Source organism: Sinocyclocheilus anshuiensis, unplaced genomic scaffold, assembly GCF_001515605.1.
Source record: "Sinocyclocheilus anshuiensis isolate Anshui unplaced genomic scaffold, SAMN03320099.WGS_v1.1 scaffold308, whole genome shotgun sequence".
In the NCBI taxonomy this organism is placed as follows: Eukaryota; Metazoa; Chordata; class Actinopteri; order Cypriniformes; family Cyprinidae; genus Sinocyclocheilus; species Sinocyclocheilus anshuiensis.
The window spans coordinates 1,533,832-1,555,123 of record NW_015558619.1 but is presented as its reverse complement, the minus strand read 5'-3'; the positions used below and the strand labels follow the sequence as shown (position 1 = coordinate 1,555,123).

Here is a 21,292-nt window from a genome sequence, read left to right as displayed (position 1 = left end):
CTGTTATACAAGCTGTACACTCACTACTTTACATTGTAGCAAAGTGTCATTTCTTCAGTGTTGTCACATGAAAAGATAAAATATTTACGAAAATTGAGGGGTGTACTCACTTCTGTGAGATACTGTATGCATGTATGTATGCATGTATGTACCAAGAGCTTCTTAAAAACCACAACAAATTCCTTTTGTGTTTGTGCACACTTGGCAAATAAAGCTGATTCTGATAATCCACACCACTCCAGTCCATCAGTTAATGTCTTAAAAAAGCCAAAAGCTGCATGTTTGTAAGAAACAAATCCATCAAGATAATTTTTTTACTTCAAATCAGCTAAAATGCGAGTCCTCTATTTATAACATTACTTTCTTCAGTTAAAAAGTCATCTGGTCTGAATCAGGAGAGAAATCTGCACAGATCAAGCACCGTTTACAAGCAAAAACAGTCCAAACAGCTCTAAACAAATATGTGGCTGGATTTTGATGTGAGACAACAGGAGATGGGCTTTGCATTGGAGGAAGCGTTATTATGGACTTGTATTTTGGCCAGAAGCAATGCTTTCAGGTTTAAAAACATCTTAACAATGGATTTGTTTCTTACGAACACGCAGATTTGGCCTCAAGATGTTAACTGATGGGCTGGAGTGGTGTGGATTACTGTGATGTTTTTATCAGCTGTTTGGACTCTCATTCTGACGGCACCCATTCACTGCAGAGGATCCATTGCTGAGCAAGTGATGGAATGCTACATTTCTCTAATTCTGATGAACAACCAAACTCATCTACATCTTGGATCATCTTAGTGTGAATAAATATTTAGCAAATTTACATTTTTGTGTGAACTATTCCTTTAAGCATCATGGTAATTTTTGCTCATATTAGGGTTAATAATTTGAACAAACCCTTCACATTGTGTGTTAAAATTAGGGATGTAACTCGTAATGCATTTGTACCTTCACAATTTAAAGCTTTGTATACACTATTAAAACATAAAATGACATAAGTTGTTTTAAGCGATTGACAAGTCCAGCAAAATGCATAAATCAATGCAACAAGAGAGACACATTCTTGGCATGCAACATGAATCTGACTTGCACAAAGACACTATTTTCCGCATTTCAAAATGACACTGATGTTTTGGGTTGAGAAAATGAGCCTGAAGTAACCTCAAAAGCAGCGCAATACCACGACTCTGAATGACTCTGTAGTGCCGTGAACATCAATTCATAGTGAAAAACCTTTTTATGCAGCTCCCCACTACATCAAAACGTTTTTAGTATGGCTCAAGGCAATTACAGGACCTCTTTATCATATTAAGAGCTGCGTTTAAACAAATGCCGGGTTTTTGGTCTCATTATAGGCCACTTCACAGAGTCTGACGGGCCGAGACGTTATTTCATTAAATCATACGGCGCAATTAGACGTGCTTCAATTAAATGTCTGCGGTACTAGATTTTACAGCCACTCTTCACAAAAAGTGAGTGAGAGAAGTATAAAATTGCAGTCACTTGCCAAATCTTTACGTTTACGCTTTAATGTACTGTTTGACAGCAATAAACCTGAACAAATTAGCCAAAATATCTAGTAAACAAACAGGAACTTTCTACAGAACTCTGCAGGCACAGGTTCCACATCACTCATTCTATTTCTGAAGTATGTAGTGTGCATAGTAAGCATACTTCCTGAATACATGGAAAACCCACATGCATTCATGTACTATAACCACATGAAATACTGTATCCCACAATACAATGCTCTTGAGCTTGAAACTCGAATGAAACTAAAGGAACATCATTTTTAATATCTCTTTCTCCTCTGCCAAGAGACACTTTTACACATCATTAGATTAAAAATGCTAAATTACTGTATTTATTTACGAGATGATAACTGGACACCACTTGCTAAATTAAACATGCAACATAATAAGGTCATGTAACAATACTGCAGCATACTACTCTTTGATTATTTAACGCTGCATGTTGCATACTATTTCACATACTATTAAATAATAACAGGCGCTAAGTTTGGAGTGAATACTCTTAAAGACATTAATACTTTTTTCAGCAAAGGTGCATAAAATAAATCATCATTTATAATGTTACAAAAGGTTTCTATTTCAAATAAATGCTGTTCTTTTGAACTCTATCAAAGTAATGATGCTGAAAATTCAGCTTTGACCTCAGCAATAAATTACATTTAAACATATATTCACATAAAAAAAAACAGCCATTTTAAAATGTAATAATATTTCACAATTTTTACTGTATTTTTATTAAATAAATATAGCCTTGGTGAGCAAAAGAGATGACTTTCAACAACAATTAAAAACTTTTGAATTGAAGTGTACATTTAGTATGAAGTACAGTAGTATTGCATGCAAGACAGGTCCAATGAAATGTCATTCCCGCCCTTGTTAAATCAACTACAACCCTGACTAATCATCCACTAATTAGTGAACTAATTAGACATTTTTTTCCCAATTTTACTTTCAGCTTTAATATTTTTAATGCAAGTGAATTAATTAATTTTAAATGAAAGAGAACTTCTCAGAAATTATTTTAGCACACCAGACGTCAGCATGATTCATTCCCTTTATTACAGCAGCAGCATCTTGCTGCATTTAGCATCCCACACCAAGAACGTGAAATGTGTGAACCTGGACCTGACCTTCAATTAGTCTAATTATACAAGGCTTCATTAGTACAAAAGTTCCCACTCACTACTAGTCGATGCAGATTTACAAATCCCTACTTGCAGGTAGTGCATGTATAATGAAAAGGTGGAAAGATGCAAATATCTGCATGAGCTGTACCTGATTTTGGACAGCTGTTTGTACTCGAGGCCGGTGCATGACGTGTGTCCGTCTGTCATCAGCAGACGCAGCATTCTGGGCGCCGCCTGCGACTCCTCGTGATCTTTAGGAGCGGCGACATTACGAATCTTTTGCACCTGAAGGACACAAGGGCCCTCCAACTGCAGGAGAACGAGAGGGATTTTGCATCAAACAGATAAAACACTCAGCTAAAAACCAATGTAATGCATCAAGCTCATGTGGGCTTAAATTATCATTACAGAGAAACACCGCTCTCAGAAACCAGATCCCAGTCATTATTCTGCAGTAATGTCATGTCCTTTTGGCCAAACAAAATGTTCTTTTACCTCTTCACCTCTGCTCTGACTCTATCTATCTTCATTTATGCACTGCTTAAGTTCTCTTTAATAACAGCACCATCTTGTGGGCAGCATTAGCAAGTGCATGAAGTCTATTTATATTGTAATTATGCATTATGTTAGATTAAAGCTTAAACCGAATGGCAAAATCCCATCCAGTTTCTAATGATCGACATAAATCAAGCCAGTTATTTTAAAACACAAATGTACCTTTTCTATTCGTCCACTGTTGATGTCCGTTGGCAGGAAGCTCTTTCCGATTGGTCTCAGATCACTCTGTAATGTGAATTATATAATAGTATTATTTCACTGTTCGCTTTTTCAAGGTGTGGCGGCTTCTATGGAGAGCCGAAACCCAAATATACATGATCACAAATTGACAAAGAGTCAAAGTCAAAGTCACTTTTATTGTCACATCACCACAGCACGCGTGCCTTGGTGAGTGAAATTCTTGGGAGCGTCTCGGTCGCGACCATGCGGCCCAGACAAAGGGCTCTGATGCGGTGTCTGTAAACAGAGCGCCGGCGTTCAAGAACTCAAAGTCCGGTTTGCGTTGCGCGACGTAGGAGCCAATGTTTAAAAGCGTGTGTCTATCGTAGACAGTTATACTAACAACATCCAACACGTAGAACAACAAAATAACAAGTAAAACAAACGAAAAACTGCAGAGTTTTCTCGGAGCTCGCAACACGGCTGCCATGCTCGGCGCCATCTTGAACCAATCTACATAAAGACATACTACATGAGTAAATACAAAAAGAAAAGGGTCAATATAAAAGGAAACAAGGTAATTTCTTAAAGCACTTGCGTTTAGTGCTACTTGGATGATGTCAGTCGGTGATGTTTTCTCCTTCTCTGTTGAACTTTTACACTCCTCTATTCCTTCATCTGTAAGGTACCTGTGTAGAAAAGTGTGTGATTTCAGCCAGGGTTTATTAATAACACCAAATATGGGAAATTAAATGTAAAAAACATCTGTATATCTTCATCTATAAAAAAAAAACAAAGGAATACACAGTGAAAAAATATTATTATAAATGTCAAAGTATTATTTGGAAAATACTTAGTTGCTATTAAATTCCATTATTAGTTCTATTAATATTATTTTTTTAGTTCTATACTATTAGATGTATTAGTCCTATTTGTTCACTTTTTTTCAATCCAATTTAGTCACTAATTACTTGTATATATACATATATATATATATATATTTTATATTTTTTTGTAAATGATATTTCTTCTAATGTTATTATTATTTATTTATTTCTATTTATATATATTTTTTTTTACAGTTTTAATTTAAACTTTGCCATGGCTCTGAATTTATTTTAGCACTGTCACTGAAGGTAAAACCACTGTTTTTGTGTGTGTGTGTCTGTGTCTCTGTGTGTGTTTTTAAATGTTTTATTCAAATGTATCTATTTGAATCTGCAGATTTAAATTACAATACATATCTTTAAAGGCTGTGAGTTTCTTACATTCACCAAATTAGTTTTATTATTATCTACAGTCTGAAGTTTTTGACAGAAGGGTTTGGTGATATATCATTAACCTTATTTCTATTAAAAAAAAATCCTAAAAACAATGTTTTTTTTTTTCTATCGGTTGACAGTTTTTTTTTTTTATTTATGGACTGATAAAAAGATAAAAATCCCCTCTGTAAACACCTTTAACGCTAATATATATATATATATATATATATTAATATTTATTAATAATTTAGATTTACTGATAAAAGACTAGCAGTTAATAAATGCTGCTTATCGTGCTAACGATTTAGCCGCTAACAGCACTAAACATCCTGATGAAGTTATGACACAACTGATGAAGTTATATAAACTGTAGGTTATTAAAGGAACTTATAAACACTCATAAATACAAGATAAAAGTAAAATTCGCTATTAAATCTGAGTGAGTAAACGAACGTAAACATGAGTTAGCATCAGCAGCGTGCTAAACACAGTTAGCCGTTAGCGCTCAGTAGTGACTCACCAGCCCTCTTTAATGAGCGCTGAGCTCAGATCGCACATCTTCACATATACTGACGAGTCTGCACGGAATCACTGTCTGAAATAACGCTGAAATCCCATCGTGTGCTAATCGGGATTCATTTCTACAGCGTTAGCTGGTGCTGCAGCGGGATAAAGACAGATGACGTCACTTCCTCTTCTTCTTCTTCTTCTTCTTTTAAATTTAATGGCGGTTGGCAAACCAACTTAAATGGTGCATTCCCGCCACCTACTGGATAGGAGTGTGGAGCGCATAATGATTGGAAGTTTGAGAACTATAGCCAAAAACAAAAACAAAAATACAACGCCAATTATTCCCGCTTTATTTACTACAACTGTATCCTAAATTCTATTGATCAGTCTTGTTTCTTTTAAGAAAATAATTAATTCATGAAATATTCTTGATTGCTTTGGGCCATTTCCTAACAGAACCTGAAGTGACAAATTATTTATTCCGAATGATCCTAAAGCTTGAATTAGTTGAAATCTTGCTCCTTCATATGCAACACACTCTATAAGTACATGTTCTACTGATTCTGCATGACCACATTTGTCACACTTTCCAGTTTCATGCTTCCCCATTCTATACAGACACTGATTTAACAGACAATGTCCAATACGCATTCTTGACATTAAAACGTCTTCTTTCCTGTTGCCAAACTTTCTTCTTTCTTGACCTACTTTCTCTTGAACATGATGAAAGTGTCTACCTTTTGTTCCACTATCCCACTCCTTCTGCCATTTCTTTCTTATTTCATTTGCAATTAACCCTTTTACTTCTGCTTTACTCATTGACACTTTAATGTCAATTTGTGCATGCTTCAAAGCCTGTTTAGCCAGATGGTCTGCCTCCTCATTTCCTTCCACACCCATATGTGATGGTACCCAAAGGAAATTTACCATAAGACCAGATTGTCTTATTCTAAATAGACTCTGCATCACTTCAAAAATGATATCTTGCCTTGCTGTTGAAATTCCACTTAGCAAGCTATTTAAAACTGAAAGGGAGTCTGTACAAATTACTGACCTTATTGGCTGTACTTCTTCTATCCACTGAAGAGCTAGGAATATTGCTATTGTCTCTGTAGTATAAACAGATATGTGATCTGAAATTCTTTTTGAAATTTTGACTTTGAATTGGGGTATGTAGACTGCTGCTGCTGTTATTCCAGACTCAGGATCTTTAGAGCCATCCGTGTATATTTGCAATATACTATAATAAGTTTGTTCAATGTATTGCTGCACTGCTATATTTGTTAGCATACTTCTTTCCTGGTTATGTTTTTCTTCATATAGCTGAATGTCAACTACAGGCATAGGGAAAAGCCAAGGAGGAATTGCTGAAGTTGCCACAGAAGGAGCAATATTGATGTCACTAATTCCCATATTCTGTGCCTCCTCATTGGCAGTCCATCCAAAGCTTGATAGTTTTTTATACTCGTATTCCCAGCAATCCTTCAGAACTTTCTTAACTGGATGACTATCTAAGTGTCCTTTTATATTAATCCAGTATCTCATCTTTAACTTGAGCCTTCTAATTTCCTGAGGCATTTCATCCATCTCTACTTGTACTGCTGCTATTGGAGACGATCTTATTGCTCCACAACATATTCGCAGTGCTTGTGATTGAATTGCCTCGATCTTTAAAAGTTGTGTTTTAGATGCCGAACTGTACACCATACTACCATAATCAATAGCTGCTCTTATCAGTGCACAGTATATTCTTTTAAGAGACTGACGACATGCCCCCCATTCAACACCTGCCAAGCACCGCATTACATTTATTGCTTTTTTACCTTTGTCTACTATTTTCTGAATATGAATTCTAAAATCCAGTTTTGAATCCATCCACATTCCCAGAAATCTAATTACTGACACCTGCTCCAATTTTTGACCATACATTTTAATAATCATAATTGGATTGATTTTCCTTTTTGTAAAACAGATTACCTGAGTTTTTGCTACAGAGAAACAGAAACCCCATTCATTAGCCCAATTCTCTACTTTTTTAACAGCATTCTGCATACACTTCTCCACATGCCCCATATTGCGCCCTCTTTTCCACAGCGCACCGTCATCTGCATACAAGGACCTTCCTATCCCCATGTCTATCTGTGTAAATATATCATCAATCATTAGATTAAACAGAACAGGACTGCTAACACTTCCTTGAGGTGTTCCATTCTCTACTGGATAAATCTGAGATAATGCAGAACCCACTCTAACTTGTATAGTTCTTTTAAACAAGAAATTCTTGATCCAATTATACATTCTTCCTTTTATTTCCATTCTTTCTAATTTTATTAAAAGTCCCTCTTTCCACATCATGTCGTATGCTTTTTCAACATCGAAAAAAACTCCTACTAACACTTCCTTGTTTACTTGTGCCTTTCTTATTTCTGCTTCCAAACAAAGCACAGAGTCCATTGTGTTTCGCCCTTTCCGGAAACCACTTTGGTATGGGGAGAAAAGGTTTTTCTTCTCAATGATATGCACCAATCTGCTCATTACCATACGTTCCATCAGTTTACAAAGATTCGATGTTAATGCTATGGGCCTGTAGTTATTTGGTTGTGTATGATCCTTGCCTGGCTTCGCAATTGGCACAATGATACCATGCTTCCAATCAGCTGGTAACTTCCCTGATTCCCACACCTTGTTAAAAAGGCTTAAAATTATATTTAGTGATGTCTCTGATAGATGTTTTACCATCTCATAGCAAATATCATCTCTTCCTGGTGAAGTTTGTTTAACCCCTGCAAGAGCTTTCTTCAGCTCATACAGAGTAAACTCTGAATCTAAAGTACATCCAGATGGTCCTTTTTCCTCCAGTAATTGAGGGTTCTTACTCACATTATACTCCCTATACCTCCTCCTTTCTTCTGACAAATTTGAGTTACTGTGCACTTTAACAAATGTTTCTGCTAGCGCCTCCGCTTTTCCACTGTCTGATATCACAAGTCTTTCTTTATATGCTAATACAGGTATGCTGCTATTTCTTTGCTTCCCTCCCATTTTTCTTATCATACTCCATACTTCATTAATTTCAATATCTTCCCCAATATTGTTGCAAAATTCCCTCCAATAATTTCTCTTAGATGTCCGTATTACTCTCCTCACTATCGCCCGTGCTCTTTTATAACGAATAAAATCGTTATAGTTAAATGATCTTCTTACTCTCTTAAGTGCTTTATTCCTTTTACTTATTGCCTCACTACAATCCTCATTCCACCATGGGACGGCTTTCCTCCTGTTACTAGCCTTCTTCTTACCTATTACTTCTTCAGCAGTACTCTGAAGAATTTCACATAACTTATAATTAAACACCTCTACATCTTCCATAGACTTACTAAATTCAGACATTCTGTTATGACATAACTCCTTAAATGTGTCCCAGTTGGCTGATTTAAATTTCCACCTGGGCATTCTTTCCACCACAATTTGTGCTATATCCAAACCAATTGTACTGCTGATAGGAAAATGATCACTACCAACTGTACTTTGATTTAATACTTTCCAATCACATTTTCCAGCTAAACTTTCAGAAACTAGTGTCAAATCTAAAATTGAATATTTTCCTTGTGACAAATCAACTCTTGTATAGCTTCCACCATTGATACACACTAATCCTCCCCAATCTAGCATGTCTTCTATGATCAATCCATTGTAATCTGTGTTAGTACTCCCCCACAATGTGCTGTGTGCATTAAAATCACCACACCACACCACTTTTTCCTTTTTTCCTTTTTTAATACAACGCCAATTATTCCCGCTTTATTTACTACAACTGTATCCTACATTCTATTGATCAGTCTTGTTTCTTTTAAGAAAATTATTAATTCATGAAATATTCTTGATTGCTTTGGGCTATTTCCTAACAGAACCTGAAGTGACAAATTATTTATTCCGAATGATCCTAAAGCTTGAATTAGTTGAAATCTTGCTCCTTCATATGCAACACACTCTATAAGTACATGTTCTACTGATTCTGCATGACCACATTTGTCACACTTTCCAGTTTCATGCTTCCCCATTCTATACAGACACTGATTTAACAGACAATGTCCAATACGCATTCTTGACATTAAAACGTCTTCTTTCCTGTTGCCAAACTTTCTTCTTTCTTGACCTACTTTCTCTTGAACATGATGAAAGTGTCTACCTTTTGTTCCACTATCCCACTCCTTCTGCCATTTCTTTCTTATTTCATTTGCAATTAACCCTTTTACTTCTGCTTTACTCATTGACACTTTAATGTCAATTTGTGCATGTCTCAGAGCCTGTTTAGCCAGATGGTCTGCCTCCTCATTTCCTTCCACACCCATATGTGATGGTACCCAAAGGAAATTTACCATAAGACCAGATTGTCTTATTCTAAATAGACTCTGCATCACTTCAAAAATGATATCTTGCCTTGCTGTTGAAATTCCACTTAGCAAGCTATTTAAAACTGAAAGGGAGTCTGTACAAATTACTGACCTTATTGGCTGTACTTCTTCTATCCACTGAAGAGCTAGGAATATTGCTATTGTCTCTGTCGTATAAACAGATATGTGATCTGAAATTCTTTTTGAAATTTTGACTTTGAATTGGGGTATGTAGACTGCTGCTGCTGTTATTCCAGACTCAGGATCTTTAGAGCCATCCGTGTATATTTGCAATATACTATAATAAGTTTGTTCAATGTATTGCTGCACTGCTATATTTGTTAGCATACTTCTTTCCTGGTTATGTTTTAGCTGAATTAGCTGAATGTCAACTACAGGCATAGGGAAAAGCCAAGGAGGAATTGCTGAAGTTGCCACAATATTGATGTCATTGATGTCACTAATTCCCATATTCTGTGCCTCCTCATTGGCAGTCCATCCAAAGCTTGATAGTTTTTTATACTCGTATTCCCAGCAATCCTTCAGAACTTTCTTAACTGGATGACTATCTAAGTGTCCTTTTATATTAATCCAGTATCTCATCTTTAACTTGAGCCTTCTAATTTCCTGAGGCATTTCATCCATCTCTACTTGTACTGCTGCTATTGGAGTATTGCTTATTGCTCCACAACATATTCGCAGTGCTTGTGATTGAATTGCCTCGATCTTTAAAAGTTAGATGCCGAACTCCGAACTGTACACCATACTACCATAATCAATAGCTGCTCTTATCAGTGCACAGTATATTCTTTTAAGAGACTGACGACATGCCCCCCATTCAACACCTGCCAAGCACCGCATTACATTTATTGCTTTTTTACCTTTGTCTACTATTTTCTGAATATGAATTCTAAAATCCAGTTTTGAATCCATCCACATTCCCAGAAATCTAATTACTGACACCTGCTCCAATTTTTGACCATACATTTTAATATTCATAATTGGATTAATTTTCCTTTTTGTAAAACAGATCACCTGAGTTTTTGCTACAGAGAAACAGAAACCCCATTCACTAGCCCAATTCTCTACTTTTTTAACAGCATTCTGCATACACTTCTCCACATGCCCCACGTTGCGCCCTCTTTTCCACAGCGCACCTTCATCTGCATACAAGGACCTTCCTATCCCCATGTCTATCTGTGTAAATATATCATCAATCATTAGATTAAACAGAACAGGACTGCTAACACTTCCTTGAGGTGTTCCATTCTCTACTGGATAAATCTGAGATAATGCAGAACCCACTCTAACTTGTATAGTTCTTTTAAACAAGAAATTCTTGATCCAATTATACATTCTTCCTTTTATTTCCATTCTTTCTAATTTTATTAAAAGTCCCTCTTTCCACATCATGTCGTATGCTTTTTCAACATCGAAAAAAACTCCTACTAACACTTCCTTGTTTACTTGTGCCTTTCTTATTTCTGCTTCCAAACAAAGCACAGAGTCCATTGTGCTTCGCCCTTTCCGGAAACCACTTTGGTATGGGGAGAAAAGGTTTTTCTTCTCAATGATATGCACCAATCTGCTCATTACCATACGTTCCATCAGTTTACAAAGATTCGATGTTAATGCTATGGGCCTGTAGTTATTTGGTTGTGTATGATCCTTGCCTGGCTTTGCAATTGGCACAATGATACCATGCTTCCAATCAGCTGGTAACTTCCCTGATTCCCACACCTTGTTAAAAAGGCTTAAAATTATATTTAGTGATGTCTCTGATAGATGTTTTACCCACTTCCTCTTCTTCTTCTTCTTTCAGGTTTTATGGTGGTTGGCAACTCAGGTTAAAGGGTGCATTACCGCCACCTATAGACTGGAGTGTGGGCAGCAGAATGACATCAAAGGAAGTAGAAAAAAATATATTTTCAATTAAAACTTTGATTGACTACCTTAGACTATATATTCATGCTAAATTCTTTCACTTAACCCGGTGTTTTTTAAATAATTTATTAATAGATTGCGTACTCTCCCAGATGTTTTCCCTAATAAATGCTCAAGTGTCATGTTTTGTTCATCAATTTGTGCCTTTAACTCTGCCCTATTTCCTATTCTATGCAACCTTGAATTTAAACCAGTATGACCTACTCTAAGACGCGAGACTAACATCTCTTCCCTTGGGCTTCTGCCCTTCCTCGTGCTTGTGACTACTTGTTTTTGTATATGATATAAATGACGTGCTGTATCAGCTACTTCCCAATATTTCTGCCATATTTTGAGTGAGTGCTCCTTTATGATGGTTTTGACCTCTGCTCTTCTTAATGGTCAGATGATGTCACACGCAAACTTCTGACACTTCTGATGCTGATGACGGAGACCTCTAATAAAATTCATATAACACAAAAGTAAGGATGCTGTGATTTATCTACCTTCCAAGATCAAAACTTTTAAATATATAAAAAGCCTTTATACAAAAGTTTGGAATCATTTTTAATGATTTTGAATGTCTCCTCTGCATGCTCACCAATACTGCATTTATTTGATCAAAAATACAGTAAAAACAGTGAAATATTTGTACAATTTAAAATACCTGTTTTCTATTTGAATACGTTTTAAAATGTATTTTATTCCTCTGATTGAAAGCTGAATTTTCAGCATCATTACTCCAGTCTTCAGTGTCACATGATCCTTCAGAAATCATAATAATATGCTGATTTGCTGCTCAACAAATATTTCTTATTATTATCAATGCTAAAAACAGTTCTGCTGCTTCATATGTTTGTGGAAACTGCGATTCAAAAATATGAAGTAAGATTTTAAAATAATAATAAATATTCAAGGATGCATTAAATTGATCAAAAGTGACAGTATAGATACATTTATAATAGGGCTGTCAGTTTAACGCGTTAACTTAATTAATTAGTTATGAAAAAATAACTTATATTCCATACAGTTGACTGTTGACAAACATGATGCAGAGCAACAACTCCATAAATGCAGTTATGCCCTAAAATTCAAGATATTGGTGCAAAAATGCCCCTGTATGTATTTTTGTCTCATATTTATATCATGATATGATAAGCGATATCATAGGAGCAGCGAGAGCAGTATTACACGAGTGCTGTTTGTTCTGAATATCACGAGTTTAAATGTGATTTTATACAACAGTTCAGTAAATAAAAGTTGATATTGTGTTATATTTTAAACACAATATTTTTTTTGCTCAATTTTGCAGAGAACATATTACCTTTATAAAGCCACAGCAGAACTGTTGTGCGCCTCCGAGCAGCACAGAGGTGTTTAGTTTCTGAATGAATCCGAGTTTTGGACCACTCTGTATATATATATATTAGGGCTGTCATTTTAACGCGTTAACTTAATTAGTTATTAGTTAATTAAAAATAAAACGATTAAAATATTTTAACGCAGTTAATGCACTGGCCCTGCCCCTAGACCCGTACATCATCATACATTTCATACAGTTGACTGTTGACAAATATGATGCAGGGTAACAACTCCATAAATGCAGTTATGCCCTAAAATTCAATATATTGGGGCAAAAATGCCCCTGTATGAATTTTTGTCTCATATTTATTTCATATGATATCACACGAGCGCTGTTTTTGTCCTGAATATCACGAGTTTAAATGTGATTTTATACAACAGTTCAGTAAATAAAAGTTGATATTGTGTTATATTTTAAACACAATATTTTTTTTGCTCAATTTTGCAGAGAACATATTACCTTTATAAAGCCACAGCAGAACTGTTGTGCGCCTCCGAGCAGCACAGAGGTGTTTAGTTTCTGAATGAATCCGAGTTTTGGACGAATCGTGTGAATCAATGATTCAAAGACCCATTTCAATGATTCAAAGGCCCATTCATAAAGAGAGCCGTTTACTGAATTCCTGAATGAATCAGCCGTTTGAACGAATCGAATGAATACATTTACCGCCACCTCCTGGAAGATTTAGTTTCTTATTTAGAGTACATTTAATTAAAATAATAATAATAATAATAATAATAATAATAATAAAAACATTACAGGGATAGTTCACCCAAAAATATTAAAGGGGTCATATGATGCTATTTTAAAAATGGCTGTTCTGTTGTAAATAATTGCATCTACTTCCGGAAGGCCAAATAAAGTGCTTTTGCTTTCGCACTGAAACATAGCGTCTCCCTGACATGCTGCATCAACACTGCTGTTCCTGAAACTACGCCTTCTTTCTTTGCGTGAACATTTGGGCGGCATTATGCTAATATTTCCACATAGTGACATAGACATGTGGGGGCGTGTTAGAACGAGCCGTTTTAGGTAGGCGTGGTTGACTCTTAACTTTTATAAAGAATATCTCTTTGGATTTGAGACTTTAGTCTTTGCAACTTTACAGATCTTCTTTATGCACCAAGAGCTTGTAACACTCCAAAGAGAAAGGAAAACTTGAAATCGCATCATATGACCCCTTTAAATTCTGTCATCATTTACTCAAACCTGAATTACTTACTTTCTTTTGTGGAACATGAAGGTATTCTGAAGACTGTTGGTAACAAAGCACGTTTTGGTTACCAATGAGTTTCATTGTATGAACAACAAATATTGAGATGTTTCTCAAATTATCTTCTTTTATGTTCCATAGTTTATGTTAGGTCGTTGTAGCCTAAATATTTATGTGTAATAAATGTTATGATGAATCAAATAAAATATTTCTAAAGCATCATTTTGATACGTTCTAATTTAACACAAAACTAGCTTTAAATAATCTTTTGTGGGTATTTTCACAGTCAAATTTATTTTGCGATTAATTAGATTAATTAATCGAAACATTATGTAATTAATTAGATTCAAAACTTTAATCGACTGACAGCTCTAATTTATAATGTTACAAAATATTTATATTTCAAATAAATGCTGTTCTTTTGAAATTTCTATTCATCAAAGAATTCTGAAATTTTAAATGTATACAGTTTCCACAAAAATATGAAGCAGTTTTCAACTGCTGAACTGGATCCTTCAACTCTTTTCAATTGCACTTTTTTTACAGAGCCATAATACTATTTTATATATACTAGTACATTTTTATATATAATAATGACAGTGTCAATTCTCTGATTAAAGTTCATCTCTGGAAGTAATTAGACAATATTTATTCATCAACAAGTGTAATAAAGTACATGAAGTGTCATTTTTCCTTAAATTCCTGTTATCATTATGTTTCCCATAAACTTCAGGGTGTTGCAGAAAAATCCCTAAATGTTTCTTAAGTCTGAATGTCATAGAATGCCCACTGACATTTAGGAAAAAATGCAAATGCAAGCAGAAAATGTCTTCCTCTTTTTTGTTTCTTTTTCTTTTAAACAACATTTTTCTTTGCTTTTTTTTTTTGTCATCTGCTCCTACCAACATGAACAACAGAACACGGTAAATTACCCTAAAATTGACAAACTGACATGACTTAAAAAAAATAAATAAATAAAATGTTAGTCTCAACTTCCCGACATCCATCACATAAACCTATTTCATGCTTCCCCATTATACAGCTCTGGAAACATTAAGAGACCACTCCAATCTTTTCCTAAATCAGCATCTCTGACATTGGTGGGGACATAACGGCAGACAACACATTTAATTGTTTGATCAAAATTATTGCCAGGGACAATTTAGTAGTTGCTGATATTAGTTGGGACATGTCATAGCGTCTCTACTAAATTATACACACTTGGAAATCATAACAAGTGATATCCGACTTTGGAAACTACAGTTCTCTCCTTAAATATGAAGAGCTCAAAAAACAGATGGATTGTTTGACTACTCAGAAGAGAATATAGGAAAATATAGCTTAATTAATTTGTGTTTCCTGCTAGCTAAATTTCATGCATAAACAAAAATCTGTCTCTAAACCTTTATTTTCTATATTCAAAGATGATCTAAACAATCCAAATTTCTGTTGATCCTAAAGCAGTCAAAACTGCATCTCTCTCTAGGTGTAATTTTATTATTTATTTATTTATTGTTAACTTGGCAACACATCCCTTACTGCAAAAAAAAAAAAAAAAAACAATAGTTTAACCATGCTTTTTGTAGTAAAAATGTGGTTAAAAATAGTAAAACCACGTTAATTTTCTTAAGGGATATGTATTTGTGTATACTTTCTTTATTGTTTTCATTGTTTTGTTTTTATAACTGTATTGCCTTAATAGTTTGATATTTTCTACTGTTTAATAAAAAAAGAAATCAGAAAAACAAATCGCTAACCCACTCCGAAGTCCCAATCTGAATCAAATAGATGGAAAGATGGAAACATTGTGCATTATGATGGAGTTAACTTAATTCACTATATTTGAAATAGTTTGACCACTGCAGTTGTTGACAGTTCAATAGGAAATCAACTGAAAGCATCCAGTGATCTCATACCACTGAAGTGAATGTTCAATTTATTATTATATATTGTAATAAATATATATATTGTGAACAACACAGTTAAAGAGAGTCAACTTTATCATTCAACTGAACTGTGCAACCATGTTTGAAACACTTCAGCTTATATGTTCTTACTCCAACCATATTAAATGTACGTCCTCTAGCATATTTACTTTATCTTCTCAGGTAATATCAATGGTATTACATATTTCAGATGCGGCCTAAAGTTATCTCATTTTTTTCTTTAAGACATTTTAAAGTCAGCTACTGTACATAAAAAAAGCCAAATTGGTCTAATTTGAATTTGAAAAGTAAGACTGCTATGCTCTAGGGCTTCTGTTTTAATAAATAATGGAACATATTATAACAAATAGTACAAGTCATAGTTTAAGTGGTCACCCTACACGTCTTCCGTTTGTTCAATTCTTTGAAATGACAATGGGCTCCATATGGGATCGAAAGTGATTAAAGGCTTGGGCTCCAGTTAAACCTGCAGGACTTCTCATTTTTGGCTTTCACTTTCAGTGTTGCCCTTTATATGGAGCAGCGGTACTGACCGAGACACAACGACACTCCACCAAAGACTTATTGAGATTGAGAACTTGTGACAGACTACAATGTCCAGAGAACTACAGTTAAGCCACCATGGACATGACGAAAATGGGAAATGTGTTTTAATACAAAGCTTGTTTTCTACACATGTGTGTCATTATCACTGCATTAAAGCTCATCTGTTTTATTTGCAGATGAAGACTCTGATAGACCTGATACCAGACATTTTAACCATGGACATGAAAAAGACATGGACAAGAGTTGATCTATATTTACTAACACCGACTTTGCATAAACTCTACATTTTAGTGTTTTTCATTAATTTATGTATTTTATTTGTGTATTTATTTCCTTCTTCATTGTCTCAATGTAGTTTATGTGTTTCTGAATATTCCCAAACACTGAATGATACAGGTCAAAGAAATAGGTCATTGTTGTCATATTCGGAAAAAATCTGAAATATGTGTCTTTAGTAAATGAAAAAATATTATATAGTAAAAATATATTATTACTAACACACTATGAAGATGTAGGCAAACCAAATCTCAGACTGAATCATACCAAATACAGAAATATTAGGTTGAGTAATACCAACTCATCACATTTACAGTGTTCTAATGTTCATTTCTATAAAGCTTGTTTTTCTAAACATCTGTGTCTGTTTGCACTGCATTAAAGCTCATCAGTTTCTTTTGCAGATGAATACTGTGAAATACGCTCTAACATCCATGAAGATTATGAAAATGGTGAGTGTATTTAACAGTGACTTTGCATATACTCTACATTTTAGTGTTATTTGATCATTTATGTATTTTATTTTGTGTATTTATTTACTTCATTTTCTCAATGTTTGTTGTATGTGTTTCTGAATATTCACAAACACTCTCTGTATAAAACTGGTAATTGTTATATTTTGAGAAAATCTGAAATACAGTCAAACCAAAAATTATTCAGACACCAGATATAATTTTTGATATTTTTTTACTAGTGGGTGCAGGACACTATAGTTCATTTATGTAAGTGAGGATAACAAAATAAAATAAATTGTGACATATTATACCCAAAAATTCTTCATGGACTACCAGTAAATTTGGGACCAAAAATTATTCAGACACATTGACCTGACCATGTTTTGCTTGAGTGTTTTTTCTTTAATTGCTAATGTGACCTTTTTACACCACAGACTGAACAAAATTAAGCATTGCTTGTAATTGGTCAAAAAAGTATTGATAGTCGTGTAAATATTGTCATACTAAGAGTTGTCTGAATTTTTGGTTGATTGTAATCCATTACAAACCTTTCTATCACAGTTATCTGACATTATCAAGATGAATTTGTTCTGACACAGTTCTTGTCATATTTTATTACCATTTTCTATACTATAGCGAATAAACTGTGATAATGTGAGAAATGTTGAAGGTGTCTGAATACATTTTGGTTTGACTGTATGTGTATTTAATCAAAAATATATTATATAAAAATAGATTATTACTACCACACTATAAAGATGTGAAAAGAGGCAAACCAAACCTCAGACTGAATCGCACCAAATACAGAAATATTAGCATGCAAGGTGGAGTAAAACCAGCTTGTCACATTTACAGTGTTCTAATATTCTGAAAACAGAGACGTTAAGTCGGACACGTTCTGCTTCCCGTAGTAACACTGACCCGGTGTTTGCGTACTTTGACATAGATGATGTGGTTTAGATGCAATATTAGTCCAATACACAGCCATTTCAGATGTTTTCATGAAGCAACAGAAACACTTCTTCATTCAATACTTTATGTACTGCTTAATACAGCACCTGTATTATGATAATAACCAAATACAGAAATAACAGCTTTTAAGTCAAAATATCTTTTCACCTTTGCAATGTTCTAATATTCATTGTAAAATGGCAGCTATGACAACGTAAATTCATACAAAGCTTGTTATTTTCTAAACGTCTGCCTCTATTTGCACTGCATTAAAAGGAATGTGTTTTCTTTTCAGATGAAGAATGTGACGAACTTTATACCAAATGTCTGCGTGAAGAAAATCCCAGAGTCGATTTCACTGTTTCAAGTGAGATTAATAAGAAATTACTCAAAAAGGACACATGGGAATGTAAAGAAAGTATTTCAACAAAGCTAAGTGTGGAACTTGCATCAGCTACTGCTTCAGGAAGCGGCATCATAGGCATGATTGACACGATTGACAGACCTGCAGATGCCAAAGCAGAAGGCACCTTTGCTCGAAGCGGATCATATGCGGAAGCTTTTGAAAACAAACCAGGAAAGAGGCTTCCCAAGGCTGGAGTCTATGCGGAAGCAGGAGTTGGACGAGCTAGTGCTGAATTCAGTATATTTAGGGCAGAAGCCAAAGGCCCAAACGCCTCAGCTGGTGCTGAAGCCACTGTGGCTAGACTCGGGGCCGGAGCAATGGCTCAGGCTGAAATTGCCAGTGCGTCAGCTAGTGCCGGTCCACTTGATGTGAAATTGGGACTTGGAGTCGACACGGGTGCGTATATTGGTTTGGGTGGGGTGGAGGTCAAATTACTGGGATGTGGATTCTCAATTGGTCGAAAAACCAGTATATCTTTTTTGGGTTCAGAACTGTCATTTTCACTCTAGTCACACAGGTATCAATTACCTTTGAATATTTGTCTAAATTTATCCTAAACATCCATTTGCTGTCTCAGTTTTGACTGCTCCTGTTAGTGGTCGCCACAGCGGATCGTCTGGACATCTATTTGGGGCAGGTTTTCCTGACGCAACCTAGCACTGACATCCTGAAAACCCATTAACTATTACTAATATTTAACCCACTTAATTAATCATTCAAATTGTTCTCTATATTTAAACATGACTGTTATTTTTGCATATCACGTTTCATAATTTAATTATTTCTAATGTTTACAATTATCACATTGTAAGCCTATTTTTCTATATATCTGTTCCCATTTAGGAACATGTACCTTGTTATCTGTCAAAACGTCAACTACTAAACTCACACTTGTGTGTCTAATTTGGTCATATATCTTATAATATTACGTTTCGTTTCTCTAATTACTGCTATTCTTTAATTCGAGCTGGTTTGTCAACCTCTTTATTATTACAATGTGCTTATTGCTGTGTTTTTTAGAGTAGAGTTTAGAGTGGATGGTGTATAAAAGGGTCAATAATTATAACATTTCTTGAATGTACTTAGCTAAATCAGCCTGTTTAGTTTATTTATACCTTTCAATTTGGTAAAATGCTCTCCTTTGAATTGTTTGCATTTCATGCATTTCATATTGCAAAATCAATTAAAACCTGTTTAATTGTTATTGGGATGGCCAGTTCCTTTTTTTCCCCGAGTGCCCTTGAAACTCCCATGAGCTCTGTGTACTGAGCTGTGCCTGGAAATGACTTTCTCATCTGTGACCTGCTTGTTTTTCAGAATGAGTCTGGTTTCAGTACACATTCACTTTTATATACATATAGTAATTAAAGGTGTGGGAGTTGCTGCTGTTGTTGGAAATTCAACAAAGCAAACTTCAGTATTAATTGGACTTGCAAGCTACAGCTTTCTTCACCGAAGCTTTGCATTCAGTGAGCTAAGAAAATATTTAATATTTATTTGGCAGCTGATTATTTACTTATATGAGTGTGTAATAAGCAGGATAATGTACATCCAGCCAGGTGTTATCGCAAAATAAAACCATTCAGAGTAAGATTTAAAAAAGAAAGAAATAATATTTTTATTCAGAATGAAATTGATCATGTTTAAATCTTTTTATTGGGGAATCCAACAATCTAAACATTAAAACATACATCTTATTATGAAAGAGGAAATAAGAAAGAAGACCAACATACAAAGCACCAGAACAAGGTATTTGAAAAATTTTTATATATTATATACAAAAAACACCATTTCCTTTAACACCCTCCCTGAAGTTTTCTAGTAGTAGTTCCAATACCACTTCGTTCCATGGTACTAAGACTCGCTCATGATGACGTTTCGGGGCATCTTGGAGTGAAAAAGACTTATGATCGCATACTGCGTCTTTTTTTTTTTTTTGGCCTCGCCTAAAACGCGACGTTTCTAAATATATTAAAGGTCCCATATTGTCAAAACTGAAATTTCCTGGCTTTTTTCATGATAACTGAGGTCTAGGTGCTATGTAACTACCATATAAGTTTCAAAACAGTCAGTCCACAGTAAAATTCACACAGCCTGCTTAAAGTAGCTGTGATTTTTCACAAACCGCTGTGACTTCCGTAAAAAGTTGACGTCAGAACTACACAGTCACTGCCTTCAGTCACCACCCCGAGCACCGCCCACCGTCTCACTCTCCTTTAGCCAAACCCCAGAAAACATCGCGTCCATGCTATTGCTGAGCAACGACAACACAGAAACATGTCGAAAAGGTTAACTTTAACCACGAAACCAGATCGGCCGACCTGTAACGTTACACTCTCACTCAAAGGATGGACGATCTGACAGGATTGTTACTATGAGGTGATCACATCTAACGTGTATAGTAAAGACAAACTCACCGTGTCTATCTAGTCATGATGAAGATGTATATACATTTCAATTTCAGCAGGAAACTATTTTTACAGCTACATTATTGTTCCAGCCACAATTAATCACAACAATGTATATACAATTACAAATGATTATATATAAATTGTCAGTTTGTTGTTTTACACACATGCACACAGACTTTCATACACGACAAAATCGTGAGATGCAAGAAACATAGACATATAATAACAAAAGATAATACTTTATTGAACCTTTTCTGATAA

At 34.9% G+C, this 21,292-nt stretch overlaps 2 protein-coding genes across 2 annotated transcripts in view; one reads left to right on the top strand and one right to left on the bottom strand.

The window, feature by feature from the left end:
* tdrd3 (tudor domain containing 3) overlaps positions 1 to 5,987 on the bottom strand; it is a 24,978-nt gene extending 18,991 nt beyond the window's left edge. The window contains exons 1-4 of the mRNA XM_016476432.1: positions 5,158 to 5,987; positions 3,974 to 4,064; positions 3,376 to 3,441; positions 2,807 to 2,967 (exon numbers count right to left, since the gene is read on the bottom strand). Coding sequence (XP_016331918.1) covers positions 2,807 to 2,967; positions 3,376 to 3,441; positions 3,974 to 4,064; positions 5,158 to 5,195 — 356 coding nt within the window. The 5' untranslated portion in view covers positions 5,196 to 5,987. The remainder of the gene's footprint in view (positions 1 to 2,806; positions 2,968 to 3,375; positions 3,442 to 3,973; positions 4,065 to 5,157) is intronic.
* Positions 5,988 to 16,714: 10,727 nt separating this feature from the next.
* LOC107680493 (uncharacterized) lies at positions 16,715 to 19,154 on the top strand. The gene is made up of 3 exons (XM_016476376.1): positions 16,715 to 16,774; positions 17,213 to 17,260; positions 18,510 to 19,154. The coding sequence occupies exons 1-3, from the start codon at positions 16,765 to 16,767 to the stop codon at positions 19,127 to 19,129; spliced, it is 678 nt and encodes a 225-aa protein (XP_016331862.1). The 5' UTR covers positions 16,715 to 16,764; the 3' UTR covers positions 19,130 to 19,154.
* The last annotated feature ends 2,138 nt before the right edge of the window (positions 19,155 to 21,292 follow it).